Source organism: Hemicordylus capensis, chromosome 8, assembly GCF_027244095.1.
Source record: "Hemicordylus capensis ecotype Gifberg chromosome 8, rHemCap1.1.pri, whole genome shotgun sequence".
Classification (NCBI taxonomy): domain Eukaryota; kingdom Metazoa; phylum Chordata; class Lepidosauria; order Squamata; family Cordylidae; genus Hemicordylus; species Hemicordylus capensis.
The window spans coordinates 17934936-17954583 of record NC_069664.1 but is presented as its reverse complement, the minus strand read 5'-3'; the positions used below and the strand labels follow the sequence as shown (position 1 = coordinate 17954583).

The following is a 19648-nucleotide window of genomic DNA, read 5'->3' as shown; positions in this document are numbered from 1 at the left end:
CGCTGCTTGACACCACTCCCAGGCTACTGGGAATATCTAACGGGCTATTCTTTCTGAACTTCTGGATTTGATAGTATTCGCAATAATAATAGCAACAGAAATAAGAACATTCTTATTCTTATTTTGTTTATAAAGCATTTCAGCTAGGCACTGCGCAATAAATTTTAAAAAGAGCAAGGTCTGCCTGCAGGCTTGCAATCTGAAAAATGGAAGGTTGCTAGCTATATTTATTTAAAACTTTAATATCCCATCTCTCTGCTACCAAGCCTCAAGGCAGCTTATGGCACCGGATAAAATAAAATAGCAATAAAATCCAAGTAAAAGCAGACTAAAATCTATCCAACCATTCAGTTCAGTAAAGAAATAGCAGTCGCAGTAAAATAAAAAAGAAAGAAAAGGGGGCCAGAAAAACTGCTGAATCCTCAAGAAAATGAAACAGGTTTGATTGGGTGCCACAAAGTCAGAGGGGAATGTATCAAATGAATATTTTTGGGAGGTTATTCCACAATCAGGGTGCCAGCACAGAAAAGGACCTGTCCTTGGTTGCCACCCACCTAAGCTCTGAATATGAAGACACCCAGGGCAGAATCTCAGAACGATCTTAAAGATTGCTATAGACATCTATTCTCCTCTATGGTTTCCCTTCCAGGCAGGGTCCAATGAGGATGATTACTTCGATGGTGCTTGGTGTGCAGAAGATGAGAGCCGCGTACAGTGGATCCAGGTGGACACTCGGAGGACGACTAAGTTCACAGGGGTCATCACCCAGGGCCGTGATTCTCTCATCCAGTATGTGCTGGTGAAGCTAAAGAAACCAGGGGCAGGGAGGCAGGGGAAAGGAAAGGGGAGGAGGGTGCGTGGAGCCTGTGAGCCTGTATAGAATATGCACATTAAGCTGCTCTTTTGCATAATTTATTCTGCTCCTGCTGTAATCATGGGAAGTGGCAAGTTAATGCTTAGGCACTGCAACCCTGTCCTCTGATCTCTGGAAGGCTTTTGAGCTCTCCCTTAGCATCGTCTGTTTCCTTCTAAGCTTGCCTACACAATCATAAGGGCTAGGATTGTACAGTGTATTAAAAAAGAAGACATTGGGATACTGAATGTTGTGCCTGCCATTATGCCCCACAGATCCCACCCCATCTTCTTTTGTTTCCTACAGCGATGACTTTGTCACCACTTTCTATGTGGGCTTCAGCAACGACAGCCAGAACTGGGTCATGTACAGCAACGGTTACGAGGAAATGGTACATCCTTGCTTCTCCTCTGGAGTTGGGAGGGCTCTGGAAAGCCCCCTCGGCACCTGTGGTGATATAGCTGTCTCTTTAATTGCCATGACTGTTGATACCTTTCTCCGGGGCTGGGCATCATGAACTGCTGATGGGATGTTGGGATTCCTGTTCAGGGTTTGGTTGATGTGGAAAGAGCAGCAGAGATCTTTGATGGTTTGGGATTTTGGAAGGGAGTGATAGGAGTTGAGGGGCTGTGTGTGGAATTTAAAGCCATCTATTCCCACTTCAAAGAAGGCCCATTCACACGTTATGTTCAACACTTGTACAACGAATGTACAGTGTACACAGGTACCGTCATTCACATGTTATGTTGAATGCAGGTACGGAAATACACTTCTGTGCATTCCATGCACAAATTTCCATGCATTAGAAGGGCTTGTATCCAAGTTCATTTTTTAAAATGAACACAGGTACAGTCACTAATAGAAACACATGCACAAGTGTACGCCTGTACAGCATAATATCTGAATCGGGCTAGAGCCTTCCCAGGTTTTAGAGGCTGTGGGATCACCAGGGTGGTTATAAAGCATTTCTAGATAGGGGGCTTTGTGACCAGCAGGCTGAACTGATGCATCTGACACTTACAAGTCACAAACACACTGTGCACCAGTGATCTCTGTCCTCAGGGTTGTGGCACCACACTAGCAGTGTTAGTAAGTGGCATTGTCCAAAAAGCGCTAGTGGTACTAAACCCTAGCAGTAGCTGGCACTTTGACGCTTTATTTCATAGCTTTAGTTAGGGTTTCTAACCCTCCTGAACTGGCCTGGGGTCTCCAGGAATCTGCATGGATCTGAAAAAACCCCTGAGTTTTTAATGGCTTGGTATTGTGAAAAATAAAGGCCAGTTGGGGGGTGGGGTGTAGAATCTTCAGTCAGAGTTGGTAATTCCAGAGCTTTAGTATATGGGCCAGTCACCCACCCACCAGTGTTACCTGTAACAGGGATTCCCAGATGATGTTGACTGCAATTCCCATAATCCCACAATTATGGGAGTTGTAGTCAACAACCTCTGGGAATCCCTGTTACAGAGAACACTGCCACCCACCCTATCTTCCTGTGCCCTATGGCCATAGCTATAGGCTATGCATGTTTGCCAGGGGCAGGCATCCCTAGTAGGGTGGCATTGACAAATGGGTGGTGTCAAGAGGACCCAGAGGATGGAAATATGGGGAAATATAAGGATACCATTGCATAGGAACATAGGAAACTGCCATATACTGAGTCAGACCATTGGTCTATCTAGCTCAGTATTGTCTACGCAGACTGGCAGCGGCTTCTCCAAGGTTGCAGGCAGAAATCTCTCTCAGCCCTATCCTGGAGATGCTGCCAGGGAGGGTACTTGGAGCCTAGATGCTCTTCCCAGAGCAGCTCCATCCCCTGAGGAGCATCTTGCAGTGCTCACACTTCTAGTCTCCCTTTCATATGCAACCATGGCAGACCCTGCTTAGCTAAGGGGACAAGTCATGCTTGCTCCCACAAGACCAGCTCTCCTCGCAGGGCAACCACCAAGCCACACAGGAGATGTTCGTCTGGGTATTGGTCCCAACTGGTTCAGTTTGCAAATGTTCTGTCTTGCAGCTTTTCTATGGAAATGTTGACAAGGATACCCCGGTGATGACTGAATTCCCAGAGCCCAAAGTTGCCCGCTTCATTCGTGTCTATCCACTGACCTGGAATGGTAGCCTCTGCATGAGGCTGGAAGTACTGGGCTGCCCTCTCTCCAGTAAGCATGGACTTACCCCTCCCTCCGCTTTTCCCCTGCCAGCGTTGGGTTTTTTAGCAGCCCACTGGGGCAACAGCGTACCTTCCTGCCGCCCCGTTGCCCTCCTCTTCCGGTTATAACCGGAAGTTGCTGATGCGCCTGCGTGCGCTGATACAGGCATGCACACGTCACACACACACACACACACAGGCGCGTCAGAAACTTCTGGTCATATCCGGAAGAAGAGGGCAATGGGGCGGCAAGGAGGTATGCTGCCGCCCCACAAAATATCAGGTGGCACAAAGGTGACCTTCATTAAGTGACCCTCTCAGGCAAAGGTCAGTGTCATTAAGTTAGTGTGGCTCCCCTCACTAAGAAAAATCCCCCTACAAAACATCTCTTGGGTGGCAGCAAAAGTCATCTTTATTAAGTTAGCCCCCTCAGGCAAAGGTCAGGCTTGTTAAGTTGGGTTGCCAAAAATCTCCCATTTTGCTGTGGGGCAGCAGCCCTCAGTGCAGTGTTCTAGTCACGTAACGCTGCACCAGATGTTTTGATCTGTATTTCCCTACTGAAAACGTGTAAAATCCAATTCACATAGGCTCAGATTGTGCTGTTGATTATCAGGCTTTATTTCAGTGTGTTGGACTTTAGAACTGGGGAAGCATACCCCCAATGTAACACGCTGGCAGAGCTGTTGATATATAGAAGCTAGGCTTAGAACATCCAAAGCAACAGACTGTGGAGAAGGCTTTCATCAGGGAAATGAGTTGCACAGTTCTGAACGACGAGCATTTTTCTGGTGAGACTCAGGAGCAGGCATGGAAGTCAGTTGATGTATATATTATGTTTGTATTCCACCCTTCAAGGAGCTTGGAAGGATGATATAGCCTTCCAGCAGCCCTACCTGTGTGACAGATCAGGGCTGAGAGATGGTACTAGCCCGAGGCCACCCAGGAAGGCTATTCACATGACTGAGAGGGCGGGTGGGGGGAAGGCTGTGCTGTACCCGCCTTCCCCCCAAAAGATCTCCTTGCCTGCCTGGCCATGTGCACATGAACAGCACTCCTGGGAGCTGGACATCTTGCCAATGCGTCCTGGCCTCTGGGAATCCCACAATGCACTGCACGCTAAGCACAGTGCATTGGATGATTCCCCTGTCAGACGGACACTCTAGGCATCCATCTCTGTGTCTGGTCGGGCTGCTCATGCCCTTAACCTTGGCTAAGAGCCGGGGCGAAAAGCAGGGTTAGGCTGAGTGGTGAGAGCACCAGGGTCCTGGCATTCCACATGGGCAGTTGTAACCCAGGCTAGCTTCGGCTGCTCGTAAGAACTGCCTTACGGAGTTTCATTGCTGAGTTGGGGTTTGAAGCTGGGTTTCCCACATCCGAGCTCAAAACTCTTGCAAATCCCTCACAGAGTCCTCAATAAACCCCCCTTTTGCAGGCATCCACAGCTATTACAGCCTGCAAAACGAAGTAATGACATCGGTGGACAACCTGGATTTCCGCCATCACAACTACAAGGACATGAGACAGGTGAATATATGTATGTTAAAGCAGATTGTCAGCATTAGCATTTGCTGCTTTCCCGAGCCTTTGGTTATGTATAAGTTAGAGAGAGAGAAAACTGAACAGTTTCTCAGTCCCAGAACCATTCCCAGTAACTGAAGAGACTCCCAGTTTGAACACAACAGTATGCCCGGAATCTGCCTACCAATAAAACCCGACATGCCTGGGTGCCTGGTTTTGCTGATCATCTTAATGCGTGCTTCTTTCTTTGATGAGGGCGAGTGAGGGGGACACAAGCTATCTTCCCCCTTAACCCCTCCTGCAAACCACTTGTAGTTGTTAGGAATGTTCTGTTTTCCCACTGCTGAATATGGATTGCGCAACAGTTTCCCATGTAATACTTTTCCTGGTTTCCATACAGCCTCATTTAACAATGCATTTCCCATGCAATTCCCATGTCATATATGCACTTCCCATGTCAGAAAGTGTGCTGTCAAGTCGATTTCGACTCCTGGTGCCCACAGAGCCCTGTGGTGGTCTTTGGTAGAAAACAGGAGGGGTTTACCATTGCCATCTCCTGTGTAGTCTGAGATGATGCCTTTCAGCATCTTCCTGTATCGCTGCTGCCCAATGCAGTACCAGTGGGGATTCGAACCGGCAACCTTCTGCTTCTTAGTCAAACATTTCCCCGCTGCGCCACTTAAGGTGGCCTCCCTTACTTCATACCCATACTTTCTTAGTCTGGATGCCAGGGTTCTTGGCATCATTTGCGGAAGTCACTCCTTACAAGAAGTTACCCTACTGTTTAGTTCTACCCTCAGTTTCCATCTTGCTCTTTGGCTTCTCCTTCAGAAGATCCTTGGCTAGGTGGGCAAGTAGTTACGATGCTTTGTCTCCCTCCAGCTTATGAAAGTGGTGAATGAGGAATGTCCCACCATCACCCGCATCTACAATATTGGCAAGAGTTCCCGAGGACTTAAGATCTATGCCATGGAAATTTCTGACAATCCAGGAGAACATGAGTTAGGTGAGTGACCCTCTCGATAGCCTGAGCCCAAACAAATGTATTAAAAGTGTCCATCAACTTTGTGATATGTTAGATCACACTTCTTAACACACTCATCTAAAAACAAAAAAAACCCACCTTGAAAACAGTTAACAACAATACAAGTTTCAAAACTACAAACTGTCATAAATACTTTAAAATCAGTACAGAGGTTTTCAGCTCGGCCTTTAGCATCACCTCCAACCCTGGCGAACAGGCTTTGTTTTCTGGAGAGCTGTCAGTCAGAGTAAACAGTGCTGAAGTATATGGACCAATGGTCTGGCTCAGTAGACGACAGCTTCCTATGTTTCATGTTTTGGGGATGGGGCCTTAGCTGAGTGGTGGGGCATCTGCTTAGCATTCAGAAACTCTACCCTCCTGGCATCTTCAGGTAGACTGGGGGTGGGGGGGACCGGCGAGGGGGAAAGCAACAGCTGGAACCCTGCAGAACTGGTCTTGTGGTAAAATAATGTAAAAGTGTGCCTCCTCCCGCGCAGTATGAGATGATGCCTTTTAACACCTTCCGATATCGCTGCTGCCCGATATAGGTGTTTCTCATAGTCTGGGAAACATTCCAGTGGGGATTCGAACTGGCAGTCTCTGGCTTGCTAGTCAAGTCATTTCCCGCTGTGCCTTGTGGTAGCAAGCATGAATTGTCCCCTTTGCTAAGCAGGGTCCACCCTGGTTCACACATGGGAAACATGTGTGAGCACTGTAAGATAGGGGGCGGGGCCATTCTGGGAAGAGCATTGCGTGCTTGCATGCAGAAGGCTCCAGGTTCCCTCTCTGGCAGCATCTTCAAGATAGGGCTAAGAGAGATTCCCACCTGCAACGTTGGAGAAGCTGCTGCCTGTCTGTGTCGGCAATACTAGGCTAGATGGACCAAGGGTCTGACTCAGTATATGGCAGCTTCCTGTGTATCTGCCTATGTATTATTGATGGGAGTGGCCTGTGCCTCCACTAGCAATGATAAAGGAGTCCTCTGCCTCTGCTGCCATCACCCACTGAAGCCCAAAGAACCCACCAGTCAACCACAATCACTTTGTTTCATTCTTTTGGCCATAGTTTCAGCCACTGGTATGATGAGACACTAACTCAGGAGGGCCAAGCCTCACATGATGTTGGAAATCAGTCATTGATATCCCACCTTTTTATAACTTTAATTCTTGGGCGGGGGCTCCAGTTCTGGTCAGAACTGTTGAAAGAGGCTTTGAGCCTCTTGCTTCCTCTTGAGTTCCAGATCTTGTTCTCCTCCCCAAACTGCTGGAATATGTCCCCTTCCAAGCGTGTATTTGCTGGCACAGCAAGTCTTGGGACTGAACCATGTAAGCATATTAGTTCTTCTACAAACCAAACTGTCTCTTCCAAAAACAAGGGAATGTTACTTGGACGAAATTTGTCCTCCCCCAAATCAGATTGGCATTCATGAGTTTTGTTAACTGCCTTCAGTTATTTGCTTTGCCTCCACCTGTGTCAACATTTCCATGATGATGTCTGGGATTGATATTACACTCAAATATCTGTGCTCACCCACATCCATCCTCTTGGCCTCGTATAAATATTGGCACAAAATACTCTTCTCCCTACCCTCCCAGCTCTTTGGAACCCATGTGTTATTTCAGGATTTATTATAAACTTAACCCCCTTTTTTGTCGGATCTTTTTATTTAGGTACTTATTGATCTGTCATATTTCTATACCGCCAGATATGGGCATCCCTAGGCAGCATGCATCAGTTAAAATACAACAATTACAAAAACAGGATAAAAGTGATTAAAATGTTTGGGTCATTTTATGTTGTAAACTGCCCAGAGACTTTGGTAGTGGGTGGCGTACAAATTTATTAAATAAATAATAAATTAAAACAATTATGATCTACAACCAATTAAAATATTCAACGTCCAGTTCTCTTCGGGTCAAACAAGACGTTACATTTAATGCATGGTTTTTTCCAATTTCCCTCCCACTTTTTGGTAAATAGCATGTGCAGGGATCAGAACCAGCTCAGAACTGTGGCAGAGGGTAGTGTCACAGGGAGGTGAAACTTTGCATGGGTGCCAGTAGCACCCATGGATGTGTGCAAACCAGATTGGAACCACAGCAAGGGGGGAAAAGGCATTGTAAACTCTACTCTTTCTGTGGCCCCAATCATTCATTCATTCATTCATTCGATTTCTATGCCGCCCTTCCAAAAATGGCTCAGGGCGGTTTACACAGAGAAATAATAAATAAATAAGACGATCCCTGTCCCCAAAGGGCTCATAATCTAAAAAGAAACACGAGATAGACACCAGCAACAGTCACTGGAGGTCCTGTGCTGGGGGTGGATAGGGCCAGTTACTCTCCCCCTGCTAAATAAAAGAGAATCACCACGTTAAAAGGTGACTCTTTGCCAAATTAGCAGGAGTTAACAGGTATCTAGATTGCTCACCCCAGTACATCTAATTTATTTATTTATATCTCTGTAAAGTGCTTTAGGAATTTTTATTGAAAAGCGGTATATAAATATTCGTCGCATTCATAAGCTGTTTCTCTGGAGCAATGTGCAACACGGGTCCCCTGCTAATCAAGCAAAGAGGCACCTTTTCAAAGTGGCAATTCTCTTTCTTTAGCAGGGGGAGAGCAACTGGCCCTATCCATCCCTGGAACAGCATCTCTCCAGTGGCTGTTGCTGGTGTCTATCATATGTTTCTTTTTTAGATTGTGAAAACTTTGAGGGCAGGGAGCCATTTTATTTGTTTGTTTGTTTGTTTGTATCTATGTAAACCGCTTTGGGAACTTTTGTTGAAAAGTGGAATATAAATATTTGTCATATTCATACGTGCATGTTGTTTCTTTTGGTGGCTGGGTGGGGGGAGTTTCCATTGGTGCCAATAGAAAATGCAGGAGAGCTACACAGAAAACCCTGGAATGGAACAGGTTGGCAGTGCTGTGATCTGGATTTTCTGTAAAAAGGAAGAAGAAGAGAGTGACAATGAATGAATGACTCCAGGGTGCTTTCCAGATTACACCCTGCAATGGGGTCACAGTGAATCTTTGAAGTGTGCTTCCACACCTCCTGTGCTGTGACACTGCAGTCCCTATGTGGACAGCAGGGTGCTGTTCATGTTTCCAATGCCTCATTTCGAATATAATCGCTGCGATATAATGCTATGACGTGCCGTCGTATATCCAGCGTTTAAAAGTTGCTGTTTTTTTCTGGGTTGTTCATTTCCATGAGACTGCTCCCTCTGCTGTTTACGTTTTGAAAGCAATTTGCCTGAATGGAAGCATTTTGCTGCTGTTGAGTGGCTAAGCTGGAAAGCGCCTAGACTAGTCTGGGGATACCTTAGTGAAGTTACACCATGAAGATAATGAACCCCTGCTAACTAGGCAAAGAGGGATCTTTTAAGAAAGAGGTTCTCTTATATTTAGCAGAGGGGAGGACAATTGTCTCTATTCCACCCCAGGACAGCATCTCTCCAGTAGCTGCTGAAACATGTTTCCTTTATGTTTCTTATGAGACTGTGAGCCCTTTGAGAACAGGGAACCATATTTCATTCTGCGATTATTTCCCCCTTTGTGAACCGCTTTGAGAACCCCTCTGTTGAAAGGCAGCATGTAAATAGTATTCTGTTAATGAAGTTAGCCCTTTTCTAACGGAGTGCTACCGGCATGTTTTGTGTTGCTTCTTGCAGGGGAGCCCGAGTTCCGCTATACTGCAGGAATCCATGGTAACGAGGTTTTGGGCCGTGAGCTGCTGCTAATGTTGATGCAGTTTCTCTGCAAAGAATACAAGGATGGGAACCCCCGTGTGCGGAACTTGGTGATGGAGACCCGCATTCACCTTGTTCCCTCCCTCAACCCCGACGGCTACGAGATTGCCAGCCAAATGGTGAGATGGAGAGGAGAGCTGGTCTGGTGGTAGCAAGCATGACTTGTCGCCTTAGCTAAGCAGGGCCCACCCTGGTTGCATTTGAATGGGAGAGCTGATGTGTGAGCTGAACGCTGTAAGAGATTCCCCTTAGGAGATGGAGCCACTCTGGGAAGAGCAGAAGGCTCCAAGTTCCCTCCCTGGCAGCATCTCCAAGATAGGGCTGAGAGAGATTCCTGCCTGCAGCCTTGGAGAAGCCGCTGCCAGTCAGTGTAGACAATACTGAGCTAGATGGACCAATGGTCGGACTCAGTATTCCTATGAAAGAGATCAGGCTTTGACGAGGGGGGCGGGGTGAGAGGTTAGACTGCCAGAGGGGTTTGAGTACATAAAAACAGAACAAAACAGATGAATGCTTTTCTTTCTTAAGAACATAAGAACAACCCTGCTGGATCAGGCCCAAGGCCCACCTAGTCCAGCATCCTGTTTCGCACAGTGGCCCACCAGGTGCCACTGGAAGCCACAGGCAGGAGCTGAGGGCATTCCCTCTCTCCTGCTGTTACTCCCCTGCAACTGGTACTCAGAGGCATCCTTTGAAAGCCTTTGTGACTTTCGGAAACCCCTCAAATAAATGTTCTGACACTGATGGGAATAATGATGCCCCCCACCGCTTTCTCTCCTTCTTTGCAGGGCTCTGAGCTGGGGAACTGGGCCCTGGGGCACTGGAATGAGGAGGGGTACGACATCTTCGAGAACTTCCCTGATCTCAACAGCATCCTCTGGGCTGCAGAGGAGAGGAAATTGGTGCCGCACAAAGTCGCTAACCATCATATCCCCATCCCTGACCACTACCTCGCAGAGGATGCCACAGTAAGTACCGGTGGTTTCCTTGCTAGCTTGCTTAGGCACCAGGAGGCTTCAAGGAGACCCTTTTGAATGCATGGCTCTCTTCGGGTAAACCCAGCATTTCTCTGTACACTGGAGCTGGGTAGGCAGGAGGACTAGGGCGTTCTCTTCTCATTCCCAGAAAGCCTGTATACTCCCAGGGCCACAGAAGGTCAGAGGGAGTAGCTACAGCCTTTAAAGCCCTTAATGGTTTGGGCCCAGGATACCTGCTCCCGAGGGTTGCTGCCCACTTGACCGGGTCATCTGAGGGGGCTCTTCTCCGGGTGCCGACAATGAGGGAGGTTCGGCTGCTGTGCATGCGGGACAGGGCCTTCTCTGTTGCTGCCCCCAGACTCTGGAATGCTCTCCTGGTGGCTATTTGCTCCTCGGTCTCCATCACAGTTTTTAGAAAGCGTTTGCAATCTTGGCTTTTTGCCCAGGCTTTTATATGATTGTCTCTACTGCTGCTTCTTTGTATTTTGTACCTTTTTTTATGCTTGTATTTTAAATCTTTTTAGTCAGATCTAGGTTTTTATGTTTTCGCTTCTATTCGATTTCTATACTGCCCTTCCAAAAATGGCTCAGGGGGGTTTACACAAAGAAATAACAAACAAATAAGATGGATCCCTGTCCCCAAAGGGCTCACAATCTAAAAAGAAACACAAGCCAGACACCAGCAACAGTCACTGGAGGTACTGTGCTGGGGGTGGAGAGGGCCAGTTACTCTCCCTCTGCTAAATAAAGAGAATCACCACGTTAAAAGGTGCCTCTTTACCAAGTTAGCAGGGTGTACAATAAATGTATAAGGATGTCTCATGACCAAAGAAAATAGCAATAGAATGCAGGTCCATAGAGTAACAGCAATAAAAAGGTGTGAAGCCGGAAGGTGATGGGTGTTTTATGCACTGCTGCATGATCCAAATGCAAGTTGCTGCTTCTTCTTCTTATCCATTCACTCGTGTCTGACACTCAGTCACTCTGTGGATCAATGTACTCCATGCCATCCTATCTCATTCAGCTTCCTTTAATTCCACCATGGTCATTCCGGTGCCATTTTTAATAATATCCAGCCACCGAGTACAAGGCCGTCCCCGTCTCCTCCTCCTGCTGATCATTCCCAGCATAAATGTCTTTTCAAGTGAATCCGCTCATATGACATGACCAAAATATGTCAGTCTTTGTTTAGTAATCTTGGCTTCTAGTGATATTATCGGTTTAACTCAATCTAAAACTTCCTTATTCATGATTCTCGCTGTCCATGGGATACGCAACAGTCACCTTCAACACCACATCTCGAAAGCACCCATCTTTCTCCTGCAAGTTGCACAAGAGTGCAAATGCCCAAATTGTGCTACAGCGTTCCATGATCGCGTGGCCATTGGAAATAATGGCTGTGCCATCGCACAACTCACTCCACACAACTTGGGTATTTCCACAAGCCCTGCATTGAGCAACCTGCATTTGAAACATGCAGTAACATGCAGCAACATCCACAGTGTGCAAAACACTCATGGGACGCTGCGACTGCATGGTATGGGATTTTTTTACCCGATTCCAGGACTGTAGCCAGCCTTCCTCACTAGACAGAGCTGTTGCATTTCCAGGTTCGGTTTCAAATAAATGGATGGAAATTCAGTGATTTTGTCAGCAGAAACATCCATCACCTTGTTGCCAAGCCCAAATGTATGTTTATTTTAGCATCTGTGTATTGTTAGCATTAAAAAAAAACTTGAATAAAAACAGTTATTAAGTTCAGAGGATTTACCTGCTTATAATTAGTGCTGTCTTTAAGTTACCCCTTACTTCCTTTAAGCATCCTGTCCTGCTCACAGTCATAGTGACTGCAGGATAGTAATAATCTTATGAAAACTATTCTGAACCAAGCAGACTCTTTGATGGATTAGGTAGGTGAAGTCTGTGGCGCTACTGCTTTTAGGAAGCAACATCGCCCTTCATAACCAAAAATGTCCCTATCCTAAATTTTTCTCTGTTGTTTCTTGATATACCCATGCCTTTTTAAAGTTAGACAGAAGGGAACCTGTTAGAAAGCCTTTTGAGTTGTAGCACCGTCTTGGGAAGGTTCACTTGGTGCTGACCTTAATGTCCTTATGGCACCAAGAAAAGAGCTTCCCTCCCCCCGCCACCACTGCTGAATGAGGTCATCTCATGGGTTATACTTCCTCTGCCGCTCCAGGGGCAGGACTATGCAAATTTAAGTTAATTAAGATTAAATAAGGATAACCCCACCCAGTTCTGATAGTCCTGTTCTTGTGTAATTATTTGATGGGGCAAATCTGTGCTCCAGAATCAGGGGTTCTCAACGTTGGGTCCCCAGATGTTATTGGACTTCAACTCCCATAATCCCCAACCAAAGGCCACTGGGGCAGTGGATTATGGGAGCTGAAGTCCAATAACATCTGGGGACCCAACGTTGAGAACCCCTGCTCCAGACGGAGCAACGCATCCATTGCAGCCTTGCTTGACTCACACCAGGATGCCTAACTCTCCCCTCTTTTTTTCAGCTGGCAGTAGAGGTGCGAGCTATAATGGCCTGGATGGAGAAGATTCCTTTTGTTCTTGGGGCCAACTTCCATGGTGGGGAGAAACTGGTCTCCTACCCCTTTGACATGGCTCGCCCTGTCAATGAAAATGAAGTGGCTCCTCCAGTCCAGAATGACTACGAGGAAGACAACCCAGACACCAAGGAGACACCAGACCATGCCATCTTCCGCTGGCTGGCCATTTCCTATGCCTCGGCCCACCTCACCATGACGGAGACCTTCCGCGGGGGTTGCCATTCTCAGGATATGACCAATGGAATGGGGATTGTCAGTGGCGCCAAGTGGCATCCACGTGTGGGCAGTAAGCACTGAGATGGGGCCAGGGCTTTTTTCTTACGTGCAACCAGACACAAAACATGCAATCCTTTTTGCTTTAAAAAAAAAACAAAGTGCCATTCTAAAGTAACATTGGGCAGTTCAAAAATCCAAGTTACACAACAGTTATCTTATGTTAGATGAAGTAAAAAGTGACCAGTAACAATGAGAAAAGTAGAGTGAGTTGTCCAGGCTCCTTTAGACCCTGATCAAGTGCACCCATTAGGAGAGGAGAGCTGGTCTTGTGGTAGCAAACATGACTTCTCCCCTTAGCTAAGCCAGGTCCACCCTGGTAGCATATGCATGGGAGACTAGAAGTGTGAGCACTGGAAGATATGCCCCTTAGGGGATAGAGTCACTCTGGAAAGAGCATTTATTTGCTTGCTTGTATGCATGCATGTGCATGCAGAAGGCTCCAAGTTCCTTCCCTGGCATCTCCAAGACAGGGCTGAGAGAGACTCCTGCCTGCAGCCTTAGAGAAGCCGCTGCCGGTCTGTGTAGACAATACTGAGCTAGATGGACCTATGGTTGGACTCAGTATATGGCAGCTTCCTATGTGCCCCCTGCCAACGCTGCATCTGCAGACTCCACTGCTACTCCCCACAGAGTCTTCGCCTATGAATATTCTGCTCTTCTGCAACAGTACTGTCAAATTCACAGTTCTGAGGACCTCCCCCAACCCACCCTGTGTAGGCTTCTAAATGTCATGGAATGTGACTCTAGGCAGCAAAGTGTCTGTGCAGCCACCCAGAGAACAATTTTGAGGTAGCAGCTAACAAATAAAATTGTTATTAAAGCTCTCAAAGAGGTGTATAAATAAACAAACATTAAAAAAATAATAATCTTAGAATCAGCAATAAAAACAAAAACAAACCTGACCAAATAAACTGCCAGCAGCAATAGACATGTTCTGATTTCCAAAAGCAAGAGAGGATCATTACTTGCCTCCAGATTGCCTTTAGAGGAAAAGTGATGATTGGGAGCTGTAGCTGAAAGGCCCTGCTCCTTGGTGGAATCTAATCCAGCGTCTTCCTAAGTTAGAACTTGAAGCAAAACCTCATTTACTGATATTACTACCAGCAACTAGCTGGCAGTGACATACACTCTGAACATGAAGGCCTATTTAGCTGTGATAGCTACGGTCTTCCAACTGATCTTCAAGAATTTTGTCTAATGCCTCTTTTTAAAGCGGCAGCTGGGCGCAACGGGGAAATGACTTGACTAGCAAGCCAGAGGTTGCCAGTTCGAATCCTCGCTGGTATGTTATTCCCAGACTATGGGAAACACCTCTATTGGGCAGCAGCGATACAGGAAGATGCTGAAAGGCATCATCTCATACTGTGTGGGAGGAGGCAATGGTAAACCCCTCCTGCATTCTACCAAAGAAAACCACAGGGCTCTGTGGTCGCCAGGAGTTGACGCCGACTCGACGGCACACTTTAAAGCAGCCGCCCTTGCCATATTTGAAGGCAGCAGGGCCGTAAGCGGATTCTGCATTGTGTGACCGGTATGATGTTCTTCTCCCTCTGCTCTTGCAGGCATGAATGATTTCAGCTACCTCCACTCCAACTGCCTGGAGCTCTCCATCTACCCAGGGTGTGACAAGTTTCCCCATGAAAACGAATTGCCACAAGAGTGGGAAAACAACAAGGAGTCATTACTGACATTCATGGAGCAGGTATAGAGCCGTAGGTGGCAGGGGTGATGGGGCTGTGGATAAAGGAAAATAGAAAGGGGAGGCGATTCTCACCACCGCCAAAAAAGTGGGCTAAGGCAGCCTAACCTGCTTCTTGGCAGTCGTGTGGTGCTACGGGAGCTGAGCAGCTCGGGGCAGCAAACCGCCCCAAACACCCCTCCTCTTAGCCCAGGTTAGCAGAGTGAGTGCTCCTCTAACCGGGGTTACTGGATCGTGTGCTGCTGCGCCGAGGCAACTTACGAGGAGACCCCCGACCAGGAGGCTAAAAAGCAGCCTTCTGGCTCGGGTGTCTTTCCAGTATGCCCTGCGGGCTCGTATCTCTAATTCCTAAAAAGTCCTAAGCAGTGTTGAGCACTTAGGAGAAGCCTCTTATTTTGATTGATATACCACCCAGTATCAAAATCTCTAGGCGGTGTATACCTGACCAGAATGCTCTGGTAAATAAAGTGTATTTTATGTCTGTATTTATGTATTTTTAGGATGTATTAATCACCTTTCACGCTGTCCCAAGGTGATAGACATAGTAAGAGCAGTTAATAGTCCAGAACAGAACCACTTAGAAGAGCAGATGATTCCAAACATTAAACCAGCTGAACAATTAGGACCCTGGGTAAAGAATAAGGTCTTTAAGTGGTGGTGGAAAACTGAAAGGTTTGGGAGGTATGAGCTTCTCTGGGAAGGGCATTCCAGATTCTAGGGGCAATCACTGAGAAGGCCCTGCATGCACAGTGCAAATGCCTCAGCTGGTGTTGGCATGCAGAGCAGCCCCCTTCCCCACACCAAGCCCTCAGGAAGAGATGCCTGGACAAAAACTCCCATCTGGAGGGGGAAGAGAGAGCAGTGAGAATTGTGGCCTCTCCTGCTGCTGAGGCTGCCAGGAAGCCTCAATTTGCTTGCATCTCCACAGGGCTGCTTCCACTGCCATCACCCTGTGGAGCATATCAGCCCTTGTGTTGTAGTTTGCAGGGTGGTTTTTATTGTGTATGGCTTTTATAAAAACATATTCACGTGATGGAAAGGCAGTCTATGAATGTCTTCAATGCCTACAATAAAACTAAATACCTGCTGTCTCCTCCTCGCAGATACATCGAGGCATCAAGGGTGTGGTGACAGATCAGCAGGGAGATGCCATTGCCAATGCCACCATCTCTGTTGGAGGGGTCAACCATGACGTGATGACAGGTATGCCTAAGATATCTAACAGGACAATGGCAGACACCAGCTCACCACCTGATTCTCCCATTACTGGGCTCCAGTACCTAAGCAGTCTGTTAATCCCATGGCCACTGCATACCCAGTGACAGCTTGGAACCCAGATACTACACAAATGGCTAGGATGCACGTAAAAACATACGTGAGATGTTTTTAAAACACACATACACACAGATTTGTTTAGTTTCAGAGTATCAGGCTGTACTACACACATTGCATAGCCTTTGCTAACCTCTTGTTTAGACTCGGCTATCAACACAGGAGACACAATTATAAATTATCATTTTTTGCTGCACTTTCCTCTGAAGGCCAGATTACATGACCTGCTGCTACATGTTCCTAACATTTCCCCTTCTGAATGTGAGAGCCGTTGTTGACCGGATAAAGTCACTTTGCATAGATTACACAATAGGAATTAAGAACAAATATAAAGGCCCCCCGAATGGCAACTCCTATCAAGAAAAGCTTCCATTACTCTTTCCATAATTAATTTGATTTGTTTTGCAGTTTGTAACATTAAAAGTGTTCTTTGCACTAAAGTGACAGTTGGATAGCTGACTCGATTTTGCTCTTGTTAGCAAATATTTTTTAATGAGCTCGAATCACAAATCATGACTTTTCTTCTGATCCAAAAACAAGAACAATTTAAACTGTTCTCCCAGTATATTCCCGTGTAAAAAGTAATGCATTCAGCTAATTTAAGTGACAGGATTATGCATGCAAAACTTGGTATGACTACAAATCAACAAATGAAACTTTAAAATATATGTAGTAGATATAGCAGAAAGATACTGGTATCCATCAGTGGTGAAAAGGTGACATATCCTTATGCCGTAGTAGTAATTAATAATAATTCTGTGGCTCAGACTCTTGCTTTAGGAGCAGCCACTTTCAAATTTGAGTGCCCAGACTAAGTAGTTCCACATGATGTACATTAGGATCCAAATGTCATGTGGACCAATGTTAAAGCCATCTCCAACAAGTGGCTCTTGCGTGTAGGCCTCTGCTCTGGGCTGCAATTTTTACAAGGACTTTCAAGCAATTCCCAGCTCGTCAGTGCTGAGCTCCTCAGTGTCTTCCACACTTCAGTAGGCCCTCAGGCCTGCCAGCAACCCAGCAAACACACGGGCATTTGGTATCCCAACAGTGAAGAGTAATTAGAGAGAAACCAACCTGAGCACCTCTTAATATACATGATAGGCAAAAAGGAAAGGAATAGCAGCTGTTGTCCAGCTTGGTCTTGCCTGCTGTTCCCAAAGCGTTGGCACAACAAATTACTAAAGCTCAAGTTTGCAGGTGTTACTCATCTCTGCCAATGTTAAGGATTCCTGGCATCAGCAATTGGGTCCCACCCAGCCCACATTCCTTGGATTTATTCAGATGTAGATTGGGAAGTGTTTGCTGTAACTCAACCTTAGTTTTGTCAAGGCCTCAGCAACTGCTTTAAATTTATTCCAGCCTTTCCCAAAGGCCTCTTGCTAGTCTCCCACCTTGTGTGTGGGGTGGGATGGTGGGGAGTTTTTTCATATACATTGCTAAATAAAGTGACAGCAGACAAGGAGTATTTACACGCTTTTGCAGAGGATCTGAACCTAAATGCTTGCTCTGTATCGGTTTCTCAGTGTTGGACCCGAGACACCCATTCTCCATCTATGTAATTGTAAACCTCTCAGAGACGGTTTAATTGTATTATTTAATTGTAAACCACCCAGAGATGCAAGTTTTGGGCGGTATCGAAATATTTTAAATAAATAAGATATGTGGGGAGAATGCTGCATGGGAAAGGCCCTGTATTAAGCAAAGCAGCATAGCCTTGCCGCCCAATGTTTGCCCTCCCTTGTCTGTTTCAGCAAGTGGTGGGGATTACTGGCGCATCCTGAACCCCGGAGAATACCGTGTCACAGCCAGGGCTGAAGGCTACAACCCTAGCGCCAAAACCTGCAATGTCTTCTACGACATCGGAGCCACCCAGTGCAATTTCATCTTGTCCCGGTCCAACTGGAAACGCATCCGAGAGATCATGGCCATGAATGGGAACAGGCCCATCGGCAGACCCCTGGATGGTCGGCCCATGACACCTAGGGAGCGCATGCGCTGGAGGATGAGGATGCGCCAGAGAGCCCGGCTGCGCCAGCAGATGCGCAACCGCCTACGGAACACCAACGTTGCCGTCGCCGCTGCCGCCACCACACCGGCTCCTACCACTCCTCTCCCAACTTCAGCCTTCCCCTTTCTGTTCAGCAGCACCACACTCCCACCATGGAGCAGAGAGGCTCCCACCACGGAAGCAACCACTACTTGGGAGACCGAGGTCTACACAGAGACAGTGACGGAGTGGATGACTGATGATGCAGTAACAGAGGTGGATGCTGTGGAGGAGACCACAGGCACTGCGTTCCCCATGACCACAGCAGAGACTTACACTGTGAACTTTGGTGATTAGGGACAGCCGCCCAACCTCCTACAGTTGTGGTCCATGAACACTCTAGCTGCACCCCATCCTCTTCCCTTCAGTGGATGGCTGTATCAGATCATCATAATACAGTAGGCAGTCATCTGCTTTTTAGAACCCACCAAAAAAAAAAAAATCCACAGCTTTAAGCAGCCTGCCACAGCACTTATACCATCTCTCACAAGCCTTCGGTGTTATGTCTCAGCATTCTTAAAAACATAACTGCGCCGTTTGGAAGGTTTTGGGTTGTAGGAGCGAAAGAGCCAAGACCTTCTGTGGCTGAATACACAGAGGTCAATTACGTTGTTCTTCTTTCTCTACTTCCCCCACTCTCGCTTTCTCTGCCCTTACAGGACTCCTTAGAGTATGGCTTAGGATTTGAGAAAGAGGCAAGAAGAGGGAACATACAGCTGGCCCCTAATCTAGGGGTCTGGAACTCTGCCCACCAGAGTCTTCTGGGATAGCATTACATAGATTCAAATACATATGCCTTGGTGGATAATCAAGTACAGTTAGATGCACACACTCCATTAAATAGGATCTCAACACACCCCTAAGCCTGTGCTGCATTACAGCCTTTATTTTAGAAAAGGCTGTGCTCATGTGTGCAACACAGATATTTTGTGATGGAATGGACAGAAATTTCAAAATATTGGAGCAAAGGATGGCAACAGATGTGTATGTGAGGGAGAAACTGGAGGGCTTTAAAAAGGGACAAGACCTGTGCTGAGTAGAATGATATCAGTTAACTATGCAAAATCTAGCCAGGCTAGTTTTGAACTGCTCTTCATTATCTTACTTACCTTGTTTTTCTGAAGGTTTTTTTTTTGCTCCATGACCAGACAAGCACTTGCTTTCCATCAAGGTGACAGTCAGCATTTCATGAGAACTACCACATCCTTCATTAAAGGGTACACTCTGCCATTCTCAGTACTATTTCAGTTACAGTTTCTAATACAAGGTATCACGCTTCTACAATGAATGAAGCTCTCGCCGCCAGCAGCCAAGAGGGGGAAACTGAAGCTGCGAGGCGCAGGGTCCAGGAGGCAGGCCCAAATGCCACCTCAGGCATCTCTGGCTTCCCAACAGTTCTTATTATATGAATAAAGTGAGTTATATGAAAGAGGTACT

The 19648-nt window shown here is 46.7% G+C and overlaps 1 protein-coding gene across 2 annotated transcripts in view; it reads left to right on the top strand.

Annotated features, from left to right (window-relative positions):
- Nucleotides 1–19646, top strand: part of AEBP1 (AE binding protein 1) — a 40046-nt gene extending 20400 nt beyond the window's left edge. For both annotated transcript variants that reach the window (XM_053269847.1, XM_053269846.1), the window contains 11 exons: nucleotides 650–789; nucleotides 1160–1244; nucleotides 2868–3012; nucleotides 4435–4526; nucleotides 5403–5526; nucleotides 9221–9417; nucleotides 10087–10266; nucleotides 12804–13143; nucleotides 14696–14835; nucleotides 15936–16035; nucleotides 17916–19646. In XM_053269847.1, the coding sequence (XP_053125822.1) occupies nucleotides 650–789; nucleotides 1160–1244; nucleotides 2868–3012; nucleotides 4435–4526; nucleotides 5403–5526; nucleotides 9221–9417; nucleotides 10087–10266; nucleotides 12804–13143; nucleotides 14696–14835; nucleotides 15936–16035; nucleotides 17916–18508 (2136 nt within the window). In that variant the 3' untranslated portion in view covers nucleotides 18509–19646. The remainder of the gene's footprint in view (nucleotides 1–649; nucleotides 790–1159; nucleotides 1245–2867; nucleotides 3013–4434; nucleotides 4527–5402; nucleotides 5527–9220; nucleotides 9418–10086; nucleotides 10267–12803; nucleotides 13144–14695; nucleotides 14836–15935; nucleotides 16036–17915) is intronic.
- The last annotated feature ends 2 nt before the right edge of the window (nucleotides 19647–19648 follow it).